At 41.3% G+C, this 13,043-nt stretch overlaps 1 protein-coding gene across 6 annotated transcripts in view; it reads left to right on the top strand.

Moving 5' to 3' along the window:
- The window catches only part of GPATCH2L (G-patch domain containing 2 like), a 67,868-nt gene that overhangs the window by 13,249 nt on the left and 41,576 nt on the right, over positions 1-13,043 (top strand). For 4 of the 6 annotated variants that reach the window (XM_081863919.1, XM_081863918.1, XM_081863920.1 and 1 more), the window contains exons 6-9: positions 1,945-2,012; positions 2,731-2,770; positions 5,011-5,096; positions 10,474-10,571. In XM_081863919.1, the coding sequence (XP_081720045.1) occupies positions 1,945-2,012; positions 2,731-2,770; positions 5,011-5,096; positions 10,474-10,571 (292 nt within the window). The remainder of the gene's footprint in view (positions 1-1,944; positions 2,013-2,730; positions 2,771-5,010; positions 5,097-10,473; positions 10,572-13,043) is intronic. The other 2 variants (XR_014157036.1, XM_081863921.1) reach the window with 2 other exon arrangements.

The raw sequence follows: 13,043 nt of genomic DNA, 5'->3' as shown, positions 1-13,043 counted from the left end.
TCATTCAAAGCTCCCCGCCAGCGAGCTGCTAATTACCCAAAGTACGGCTTGTAATTTACACAGTAATAAACCGTAAATTTAAACATTACGGCACTTTAAGTTAATAATTTCTCTACTGTAACAAATAGCCTATCTTTCACCCCTGCTGCTGCTTCCCCACAAACCTTGCATGTGATAGTGTTCAGAGTTCCTGGCCATAAGCTACCCATTGATGATCAGATCCTGATCCCAATCTCCTGGCTATTTGTTCTGTGTGGCAAGCAACCTCATGCACAGAACTGTGAGTTTATGCAACTACAGGACACTGAGCTGAGTTTCTGAAAGCTATTTTATCGACTAAGAACATACCATTACCCTCTCTGTCTTGGGTACCTTTGCTTTTATTCATGTGAAATAATAAGTCTGGGGGTACCAGAAATGACTGCAAGCTGCCTCATGTGATTAATCACTTGTGAGGGATGGGTAATGTTTCAGATCGGAGGGCTGATCTTGGATGAGTGACCACATTTCTTATATTCTAATCCAGTCCTAGATTTTTGTTGTTTTACATGCACAAACAAGAGCAGACTAATCAGTTTTTATATGGGACTTGCTCATTTACTCAAGATTGTTAAGTAGTTCTGGTTAACACAGGTAGAACATGATGTGACATATATACACTTAAAAAATCCCCCCACATGCAGCACCACTGAAGCACTTCAGCATCTGTTGACCCTAATGAACTGGAGCAGAAAACAAGTGAATTAAGACTCTTGTGGCTTTAGGTCAGAGCCTTTAAATAACCAAGATCAAAGCGGGTGGTCTTAAACGTTCTTTTCCTACTTCCCTAAAGAGAGCAGAAAAAATGCAAGCCAATGAAAGAAACACAGAAGGAACTTGAAGCAAGAGGAAATAAAATCCTCCTCACTTTCTGCACAATAACTTTAATAGGGATAGTGAATGTATGAAACTTTAACATGTTCATGTGAATGTCTGAGATTTTATCTAGGAGTAAAATTTCCTGTTCTTAAATCACTCCCAGCAATATTCAGACTGAATCCATCATGTTCTTGAGACATTGACCATACTGCGACTTCTAGCTATATGCTTATTGGACAATTCAGTAATATTTTGGCCCTTCTGGATAACTATGTCATAGGAAACAGAGAGACAGTGTTAGTTCTATGCAGTGTAGGAAACATGAATTTCCATTACATTTTTCTCTTATCAGCATGAAGGTTAATAATAATAATAATAATAATAATAATAATAATAATAATAATATTTTATTATTATTTATACATCACCCATCTAGCTGTGTTTCCCCACTCTGGGCGGCTTCCAACAAAATATTAAAAACACATTAAAACATCAGTCATTAAACACTTCCCTAAACAGGGCTGCCTTCAGATGTTAACTTCTTGCAAGGCTGCTGGAGTCACACTTCTCAGTTCCTCAGAGGGTAATGCATTTATTCTGACCCCATGTGAACAAGAATGCACTGTCTTATGGGTGTGTCATGTGTGTCTGTGCTGCCTGATTTTTGGAGGGAGAGTGCCTGAGGCTCATATTGCATGTGATAGCAGCAGACCTGTTTGTTTAAGCCTGAGTCTGCCCCAATCACACATAGAAATGGAGATAGGAGACCTAGTTTTAAGAGCATATGGGAAACATTGGTGAGAGGAACCAAACCTGCCTTTCTGCTGCAGCTTACCTTCCTGAAGTCCCTCTCAGCCAGGTTCTCTTCAGTATCCAACCCTGACAGTCCAGGTAACATACTATAGGGGATTAGCTGGGGGAGGGTTCAGCTCCCAATACCTGTGTGCCCCTCTTCTCTTAAAATTTGCCTTTTACTGCATCCTTTTTAAAACCCAGTTGAGGCAGGCCCAGATTTAAATAAATAGGCCATCCATTGTCATCTGCCATTGTAGCCTCAGCCCTCCCCCCTGTCACTTTGTGTTTCAGGAGACCATCATGAGTGCTATGGGCACTGAGAGGATTAGCCACATCATTGGTGATTCCTGCCAAAAAGAGTAAGCACCTGAATGCTGCTGACAGGTCTATAAGTCTGGGGAGGGGGAGGGGGAGGTTAATAATACAGAATTTGCCCCTTCTCAACTTGCAGAGAGGATCCTCCCATTTTATTAGAAAGCCATCTCTTGAAGAAGGGATGATGTGCTTGCCTTTCTGTATTCCTGTTGCATTTCCTATCCTCTTCCCACTGTGCTAAAAAAAAAAAAAAAGGCCAGTGCAATGCTCCTGTCAATGTAATCATCTTCCTCATTCTTGCACTATGTGAATTGGCAAAATGCACAAGAACCCAGCATAGACTAATAAAAGAAACTTCAGTATTAGAAGTACCTGAGCTGCTGGGCTATGGTAGGGAGGGTACCCAAGGTAGTCACCAGCTTCTGTTACTAATGAATTATCTACATTTCTGAATTAGTATATCCTCTTGGACATCACAAATGTGGGTGGATGAGCATGCCTGAAATTTCCCTTTTATATATGGGGTGCTGGTTTCCCTACTCTTTTTGCTGTTAATTTAAGTGTGGCATCCATTGGATTGAGTTTCTCTCATCCATTGATACCTAGATTAATTCCCCTCGTCTTAAACCTGTCTTTAATGCACCTGTCTTACATGGATGTTTAATCCTCTTCTTCTCTTCTCTGTGCATCTGTTTCCCCCTCCTTTTTTCCAATTCTTTTCTCATGCTTCCTCCAATTTCGTCTCTTCTACTGTCTCTCTAGTTTCTGGTTGCCGTCAATGGGAATGAGAGATCGCAACCAGGTAAGATGGCTGTACTTTGCTTCTCTTGTATATTCTTACTTGATTTCTGTCTCTAGAAAGAATGAAGTTGTGGCCTCCAATTTTTTCCACGTTTGCAGCCTGTGTGCGAGGCCGAAAGACCTTCCTTTGGTCATACACTGTATGCTGGAAGACCTTACTTCACAATGACTCCTTGTATCAAACAGTTCCCTAGGGCCTAAAACTTTGGCCTTCTCCTACATTTTCCCTCTTTCTAGCTGCCTTTCCATCTAGCTTTCTGATTATTTAAAGCATTTTGGGGGTGCATTTTTCTATCTGTTCATTTTGAATCACCAATAAAGTGTAGTAGTTAGAGCATCAGACTAGGACCTGAGAATCCATTGTTCAAATCCCCTCTTGGCCATTAGCTCAGCTGGTGATTTTTAGGCTGAGAAATAGTGACTGACCCAACCCATTTCACAGGGTTATTGTGAGGATGAAATGAGGAGAGGGAGAAACAAATGCCACCTTGAGCTCCTTGAAGGAGAGGTGAGATATAAATGTAAGAATAAATAAATTTTCATGTGATTTTCCAGAACATAGTGTCTTCTCCCTCTGCCCCTTTTAATTGTTTGTTCATTATCAATAACAACAACATTCTCTCCCTGTCTTCAAGAGAAGTCTTACTGCATTTGATAGTTGGTTTAACTTGGTTATTTAGCCATGCTGGTACTTTCTTAGCTATGCTGGTAAGACAGAGAGAAAGCTGGTAATTCCAAGTATATTTAGAGATGGTTTTCCCATGTTCTGGTTCCCACTGCTAATAGGGAGAGCCACTGAATATTTACACTTCAGTTCTCCCAATTAAATTTGCAGCCACAACTAACTTACACCAGTGTAAAAGGTTAATGGACTAACTCCTGAATGTACAGAGTTGTTGTTAGTTCAGTTACAATTTAATGAGGTCTGTGTTCCTCATTTGATAGCAAAAAAATATATCTCTTAATAAGCTCAAAAGTGTAGTTTAAAAACCTGCAGTGACATACTTCATTTTGAACTCATCTGAAATCCATCTGAAAGTGAATCTGATTACAGTATGCCCAAACTTTTTCCAACCAGCTGTTCACATTATTTTGAAGTTCCTTGGGTTTTATAGTGAGCTTCCAGTAACTGGATAACTTATATGTTTATATTGTTCAAAATTAAAGTAAGAGGGCATCCATTTTTAAAGGAAATAGTGCTTTTTTGCAGTACACAGTTAGTCTAGCAATTTGAATTTCTTTGAAGTTTGGTTGGGAGCAAGTGGTAAGTGGCACTACAGCTGTTTAGAAGGTTGGAATTTACAGGCTTCCATAGAGATAGTTGATAGGGTAAAAACTGACATCTTGCAGTGCTGCAGTTTATTGGTGCTTTTCCTTACTATTTATTTAAGTTCTCTGTGATTGAAGATTGAACTGATCCAGCTGTTTAGCAGGGCCTTTCTGAGACTACGCTACAACAGATAGGTTGATGGGGAGTTGCATGTTAAAATCTTCTCATGCACATGGGAGGAAGCCATTGAGGTCAGCTGTATCATTGACATGTTAGTTTTGCACATGCAGGAAGAATGTGTGTAGGCATCCAACTGTTTAATTCACTCCTTCTGGACCACATGGACTGTATCATATGTTCTGTTAATGTTTGAATAGTGTTTAGTTTAGTTTTTTAAAAGAACCTCAAGTGCTGCTCTCTTGCCTTTTAGAAGAAAATATTTCTCGTTGTGGTAAAAGTTTTGTTCTTTTTCTGGAGAAATAAATGCAGTATGCTGTGATCATTGGTACTGTTGAAACTGATTGCTTCAATTGCTCACATCTCTGTAAAGAACAATTTGTTTCTGCAGTTGAGTTTTGCAAATGATCTTCTTGTGATGCTAAAGTGGCATCTATGCTGGTGGTTCTCAAGTGGACTATGATCAAAGAAACATCTCACAGTGAAGGTGGATGTCAATCTCCTTTGTACACAGCTCTGTACAAATGAGAACAGACCTAATTGGTAGAGGTTTTCTTTCTTTCTTGAGAGTGGAGAAAAGTGTTTCCTTCTCGACTAGGTGTGTTCAAAGTCCAGTTGGTTTTCTCCTCCAGATGAGTGAGCACTGTGGCCTGGGCTCAGAAATTGGCCTGCCGCTACATATGGAATGTAAGACTCCAGATAATGTGAGAGACTGGGTAAGGATAGTTCAACTGTCTGTATTCAGTTAATGTTACTAACCAATGTTGTTAACCAATTCTCTCTTGTCTTTCCAGTTCAATCCACTATCTCCTCTCTATTCTTTGGATGTTCTTGCTGATGCTTCCCATCGAAGGTGCTCACCAGCACACTGCACAGCCAGGTAACCATCACCTTCTGCTTTCATTGTAAGGAATGGTATGGTATCTGTTGGTTTGTGGAGTATGCATGTCAGAAACAAATTGCATAGGTGACTTCCTCTTCTACCTCCTTTTCTACTTCTTTGGGTTAAAACATTTTTATCCTGCTTTTCCTCAAGAGTCCAAGGCAGCAAACTAAATGAGAGATTTACAACAACTACAGAACTGCGCTGCACCATAAAGCAAATACCATTAAAAATACCCATTAAAATGATAATACTCTGTTGGTTTCTGTATTGAATTTGAATTGATTTTATGTATATGTTGTTAGTGTTACATGTGAACTGGGCCAATGAATTTGGATGACTGATACCTGGACAAGGAGCAGACTTTGTGTTGTGCATTAGAAAGCTCAATATAATAGCAAGAGAATAATTGATTAGGGAGGTTAAAGGAAGTTTAAATGTGAGGAATGGCTCTATCCGTTATTCAATTTAGCCTGGGAGTCTGAAGAAAATGCTAACTAAAAGTAGAAAATGTAAAAATCCAAAATAGCCGCTTCAAATTATTGTCATGGGAGCGGACAACATATATTATATGAAGGATATTTTATTATTTAATCTGGTGCCTCAGTGAGGGATATGTGAGATTAGGAAGAAATTTTCATTTGAGATCTTTGAAGTTTTCACTCTTGTTCTATAGTTCTGGCAGAATGTCATGACTGGTGATGAAATGTTGAGTGGAGTGGACTTGTGCTAGAGCAGGCATATCCAACTCCAAAAAGACTGTGATCTACTCCCAGTATAAAAAAATGGCAGTGATCTACCTATTGTCATTGGAGGGAGGATGTGGGGTGGGTGGATTGCCCAGAATTGTTGGGCTTTTTTTAGGAGGGAAGTGCCCAGAGTTGCTGAGCTTTTTTGGGGAGGATTGCACAGAGTTTTTTTTAGCTTTCCCCACATAACTTTTTGTACACGATAAGGATCCCGTGATCTACCAGGATCAGCTGGGGATCTACCAGTAGATCATGACCTACTGGTTGGACATCCCTGTGCTAGAGGGTCAAGAAAGTTTCATTTGCATTGCTAAAATGGAAAGATTCAGTATTATTTAACAACCCAGACTTGGGTTGGCAAATTCTACTGTAATATGTAGCTTGTCTTGTCCTTTTTGAGCCATTTGTAATGTTTATTAAACCTATTGCTTTCAGTACCTTGTTCATTTTTTTGTCATTTGGCACACATACTCTGTAGAGGTATGTGGTTGGAAGTACCTTACGTTATGACAGGAACTTGCTTAGATAACCTTAATGTTCTCTGCAGCTCTTATTCTGTTATGATTATGAAAGCCAGTAGCTTAAACTTGGTTAAGCCTTGAGCTTGGCTTGTAAATAGCTACTTGTCAAGTTTCTGGTAGTGAATTTAATTTGATTTCAAGTGATGTTTTTAAGCTTTAGGTCAGACATAGGCAAACTCGGCCCTCCAGATGTTTTGGGATTACAGCTCCCATCATCCCTGACCACTGGTCCTGTTAGCTAGGGATGATGGGAATTGTAGTCCCAAAATATCTGGAGGGCCGAGTTTGCCTATGCCTGCTTTAGGTCTTACTTTGTATTTCTGATGACGGACATCTGTGTATATATGCAGTTAGGTGAGCAAGTAAACATGTTTTGGGGCTTGTAATTTATGAGTGGGCCCTGCTAATGGGTGGAAATCAATTAGTCCCATCAGTGGAGGACCTGCATAAGGAACTCCACTTTCCAAAATTGGCTTGTGAGTGGCGGTCAGTCTGGAGAACCCCTGGAATAGCATTCAGGGGAAGGAATGGGGGAATTATTCCATCAGGCAAGCTGAAATGACAGCTGATCAGCTTAGTGCAAGGTGAATTCCTCCCATAATTTCCAAGCTTATTGAGGCTGTATTACTTATGAGATATAATATTCTGGCATGTAGCAGAAAGAAAAGCATCCTTCAAAAAGTGCAGCACCTTGGGCCATGGTTGCCCATACTAGCATTATGCCAGGTAAATTATTTCCCTACTGCTCAATCTGCCAGTTCTTATAAGCACTGTCTGCCTCCGGAAAGCCTTTCACAAATGTATTATGCAATTGGAAGCACTGTTATCAGGCAAATTCTGTTTTTTTCACCTGTCTGCCTTAACCTATGTTTTCTTTACCTCCCTAGTGGTTTCCGGTGAAATTCATCTAGGTAGCATAGTCACTGTCTTGTAACCCATTGCTTCATTTAAACAGAGCCGCCAGCCAGATTGCTGAGTGTAGAGCCATGGGTGTGCGAGGAGCGGCTTTTTGGTGTCAAGGAGAAGGCTCTGCATGGAGGGTTCCTTGGAAGATGCAGTTAAAAGGCTGTATAAATTGTAGTATACCAAGACTTTCTTTTTAGCTGTCTGTCTGTGATGTGATGAGACTTCTCTCAAAGTGTCAGAAGCAGCACTGGGAATTCCACACCCATCATTAGAAGTGGTGTGGGAGGGTGGGTGGGTTTGGTGACTCTGTTATCATTAGTAGTATAATTTTATTTTGCAAAGCGACGAGAGTCCCCCCCCCCCCGCTTTCCCTCCCTTTTTGCCATCCTCCTTGGGGATAGTTGGTGTATTAATTTGCTGTATTGCCTCCTGGCTGTTCCCAGGCTGTTTTGATTCTTCATCATGGAATTTTAATGGCCTGCCGCTTCTTGGGAGGCATGTGAGAGAGCGCATCTCAGGGACCGCTTTCCTTCTTTCCACATGCCTGTAATTGCGGCTCTTTAAGAGCACAAAGCATTTACTAATCATGCCATGTCTGTTGTAGCTTCTGTTTGACAATGCACTTTTTAAAAGTGGAAAGCATGAAGAAGTTGGCATTGAGAATATGCTCCTCAGTACCAATGTGAACTGCATTGAGGTAGCAGGTTGAACTTATTGCTTTCCGTGTAATATAGGTGGCAGAATAAAGGTTTCCTGTCTTTGCTTTCCTTGGAAATGCTTAGAGCAGTAGCTTTTTTAGCCTAAAGCCTGGGCAGGTTTCTGGGGGCCCCATTCCAGTGGTACATGGGGCAGAAGCGCACTTTAGCTATATATTGCCCATGCAAAAGTTGGCAGTTACAGTTCTCCATCCAGGCAAGCAGAAGGCATTGCCAGAGGTCAAAGACATCTCAGCCAGGCAAAATCACAGAGCATGGCCAGTGATGTCAGGAGAGTCCCAAGGGTTGGTTAGATGACTGGGGAGGGGTCACATTGGGCGCTTGGGCTTGAGCTTCCTCGTTCCTGGCTTAGGGCATTCATTGCCTTAGTGGTTGGTTAGTTGGCCATTTGGGATGGGATGGTATTTCTCAGTATAGCTCAAGATTTCCTAAGCAGAGCCAAGCCTCCTGTCCCAATTCTTTCGACTGGTTAAGACCAGGTCTTATTAAGAGTCTGGTCTCAGTATGAGATCTGCCAAGTCCAAGTTAAGACAGGATTAATATGTGGCCCATGTCACCAGAGGAAATATAACCCATCAAGAGTGCTAAAGCAGAGCCCATACTGTGGCGGCCACAGATGAAAATCTCACTGCAGCATGATATACCATCAACCTACATTATGAAACCCACATCCAGAGTTGTAAACAGTGGTAATGCATTAGATGCCTTTCTGAACCCTTGGAAAACATTTTTCTCGTCCTGGGTCACCATCTTTCTGGCATGTGATTGTAAATGTAGTTTAAGGAGGGACACTAACTAGACAACCAAACCATCTCTTTATCTGTGTCTACTGTGCTGCCTAATGCAGGTGCTGCATCATCATAGGTAACTCCATATTGTGTGTGTGTGTGTGTGTGTGTGTGTGTGTGTGTATGTGTATTAATCACTGACTTTGGTGCTAGTGGCCAGCATAATGGAAAAGAAATATAGAGACCTCTGTTGAAAGTTGCCTGTGAGTAATGTGAACATGTATGGCAATGGTTCCTGTTGTTTTGTTAAAAGCACATCTGATGCTGACTGTTGGAGAAGAGGGTGAAGATAATCTCCCTAGGGCTATATTTTGGATAGGCCAGTCTGGTTGCCAGTCTCTCTAGTACATGTATAGGGAATTTTTTTTGAATGAATTGCTTATCATTTGTTACCAGGACACTTTTCTGTGCTGTGCAATGGGTTAATCCTTGCATGCAAAGATGTGTTCACTGGATGGGATAAGCAACTTGTAGTGATTTCTACCTATGATGTGCAGATCAGAATTGGGTGCCCAGCTGGCTGGTGGTGTTTCAAAGAGGAGAAGGATCTCTGTTCTCACTATTAATTTTGACCTTTGAAGGCATCAGAAATAGCCCCAGGTGGTACCTCAAGGCTTAGAAAAAGCACCTTTTATGCATCTAGTATTTGCAGTGGAAACTAAGTACAACTGCAACAGCTGAGCTGAATACTGTCACAGTAGCAATACCCTTGATAGGAAGTGTGTTCTACTGAATGTTTCCTTCTGCATGAGGATAGCTGAACTAATTATTTTCAAGGCGATCAGTTAATAAGCACATTTCCTTCCTTGCATTGGTACAATCCATATATTTTGCTCTCTAAAATGGGGAAAATACAAGAGTCTTCAATTGTATTATCAGTTTGAGGGTCTACAGAGAAGGCCTGAAAATTGAGGTTCTTCGAAAACTCATGAAATTCCTAAGTTTGATATTATAATAACAAAGGACCATATTTTTCACCTGAAACACTTTTCTGTTCTAAAGGGAATGCTTTGTATGGCTGTCTCTCAGAAGGTCAATTGCAATTAAACGTACATGTCAAGAAGGGTGCTTGTTTAATGTACAGTAATACCTCCGCGAACATCTGCCCTGTCGACCGTCCATTTCGGCGAACGTCCACGGCAAACCTGGAACTACCAGAACGGGTTACTTCTGGGTTTGCTGCTTACGTATGCGCAGATGTTCTAAATTGCTCTTCGCGCATGCGCAGAGTGGCACTTTGGCGAGCATCCCTTTCGTGAAGCGTCCGGGGCTCCGGAATGGATCCTGGACTCAAAACAAGGTACCACTGTAGAGGGTTCCTTGAGATGCCTAATTCCATCTTGCTTGCATTATGCATAGGGGAAAACAAGGCTCACTTTTTGGGGGGAGTGGAGGGAGCTCTATCGCCAGCCTAAATATGATGATTCTAGTGTTCCAACCTAATGCTTATTAGACAAGAGAGTAAATCTTCACCTGCAGTTGGGAGTTTCCACCTCTGCAGATCAACCTTAAGATCTGTGTATGGTGTCCTGCTTTATGTGCCTGCCAGTGAAATCATTGAGGTTGTTGAGTGCATGAAGCAAGTGCTTCTTGTTATTTATTTTATAAAAAATAAATAATAAATAAAGGGACTGTCAGGATGGTGTTTGTTGCCTTAATTTTTTAATCATTATACTTTATTTCTTCCCTTTTAGGCAGACCAATATACATCTCGGACCCCCATGTTCAAGGGACATAAAGAGAAAGAGGAAGCCTGTAATGGCAACAGCCTCCCTTTCCAGCCCAACTTCAGGTAAATTGGCTAAACCTCAGTATAAATGGTTAATGATTTAGGGGGCTATTGTTTTGAAGGAGCAGGAAAACATCTGAATTTTAAGAAAGACCTGCCCTTTCAGCTGTTCCCCTGTGAGATACAGAGGCTTCCTAGGGCATGGTTGTATCACTTGCATTGCACAAATGCCACATTTACTATTGGATGCAGAAAGTTCATTTTCTCCTACTTGTGACTGTGGCAGTCAGTTGGGAAATGCCTGGATAATGCCTGACGATAATCAAAAGGCAGCTTTTCTGCAGTTTGCTTGCTGTTAAAAAGTTCAGTAAAAAATATTTAGAAAAGAATAATCAAAAGGCAGTGAGGGCACTCAGCTCCTGATGGTCAGGAATAGGGCTTCATAATATTTCCTTGCTCTTCTGCCTTCTGTGACTAGCAGGGGCAGAATTGGTCATGCAAGTAAGTATATGCATGTTAATTTAGCTCATATAATTTAGTTTGCAAAACTTGGCCTTCCTTTGCACATTAACATCACTTTTTTTTTTAAAAAAGCACAGAGTTTACCCCAGCCTTTTCCAGCCTAGTGACCTGTGGCTGTCTTGTCTAAAGTTGATGGGAATTGTAGTCCAAACTATCTGGAGGCCAGCAGTTGCAAAGTCTGGTTGACACAGTCCAACTACTAGTAGTGAAGTGTTTGGAAGCTTAAAGGAAATAGGACATGGATGCTGGCTTCTCCCTTGTGCCAATGTCTTGATACTTTGCCTAAAGAGCATCTTACTCATTGAGAGAAACTGTTTTGTGCTTTGAGAGTATGCTTTATTTTCTTAAAGCGGAAGAAACAACATTTCTGGATGAGAGAGGAGTATGCTGGTATCCCAAGAAAATGTAGGTTATTGGATTGAAGGCCACCCATACATCATCATCATCATCATCATCATCATCATCATCATCATCATATACCACCCTTCATCCAAAGATCATAGGGCTGTTCACAACTTAAAAATAGAAAATGAGAACACAAAATACATAATAAAACAAAAGCAAACCAATAACTCGCCCCTCCCTAAACACATTTAAAAGGCCATAGACTATTCATCAGCTAAAGGCCTGGTTATAGAGAAATATCTTCTCCTGGTCCCTAAAGAAAAAGCATTAATTTTAACAAAAAAAAGTAAACTCCCATTGATTAGCAAATGCTTGGACAGAATGAGGTAGCAATTAATCCACTAATAAGGATTAATTAAATAGAACCAGCTCCTTGGTTTGCTAGCACTGGTGCCTTCTTCATTGCCAATCTTAATGTTTTTCCCCCATATCTTTTGCCCCTTGATGTTTCCGGTCTCTACACAGCTTTGTGTGTGTTCTGTTCAGGCATGCTTCCTCCACTCTAAATGCATATTTTGGCAGATCTACCCTTGTACTACTCCTACAGGCTCTAGTAACAAAATAAAATGTTGGTGTGGGTGGTAGTAGTAATCTTGCAATGCATATCTACCATAGGGCTGGCCCTACAATTAACTACAGTGAGGTGACTGCCTCAGGCAGCAGATGATGCAGGTGTGTATGTAGAAAGGCGACAAACTGTTGAAACACAGATCTGCATGTGCGCCTTGTGGCCTGACACAAGCAGAATGTCTGCTCATGGATCTCTGCATATGTGAATGTGCACACAGTTCTTAAAGAATAGCAAAAAGGAGGAGCAGTCAGTGAGGCAGTGAGTGGAATGAGAAGAGTATTGCTAAACATTTGTCCATAGCAGTTGTCTCAGGAAGGTTTTATGGATCCTGTCTTGCACTAAGAAACCTGAAGTGCAGTGATAGTTGGAATAAATGCAGGGTTAGATAGTGTACTCAGTTGCTGTCTGCTGTATTTCTTGGAACAAGTTACGTACAAATTATCTGGAGCAGACAACTATTACAATATTAAATATTCCTTCTGTGTTGTGGTTCCTTTTTGTGAAAATTCATTCTCTCTGAGAAGGCAAAAAAGGCAGCTCCTGGTGTGCTCTAATGCTATCTGTCTCAATTTCTCTAGCAACTTTTTTTACTTTTCCAGGTTTCTTTTAATATGGGGTCCTTAATTTTATATGGATTTACTAGCCAGCCATATATTGTGGTTGCACTCGTTGAAGTTCTCTGTGTGTGCTAGAGAACTCTGAATTTGTGTTGCATGTTGTGCTGAGCTTTGGAGCAGGCAGAAGCGCTGCAAACTGATTTCGTCTGTTCCGAAGCTCAGCACAGCTAAACCCCTGTGCACCAGCATCAGGGTAGGTAGTGTTAAGAAGGGACCACACTGAGGGCCAAAGACAGCCATAGGCAAACTCAGCCCTCCAGATGTTTTGGGACTACAACTCCCATCATCCCTAGCTAGCAGGACCCAGTGGTCAGAGATGATGGGAATTGTAGTCCCCAAACATCTGGAGGGCTGAGTTTGCCTGTGCCTGGCAAAAGACATGGCCTCAGCCAAGCTGGCAAGTGGCTTGAATTAGATTGA

This window comes from Podarcis erhardii (genome assembly GCF_964252035.2).
Source record: "Podarcis erhardii genome assembly, chromosome: 1".
Taxonomy (NCBI): Eukaryota; Metazoa; Chordata; class Lepidosauria; order Squamata; family Lacertidae; genus Podarcis; species Podarcis erhardii.
This window is presented reverse-complemented; position numbering and strand designations above follow the sequence as displayed.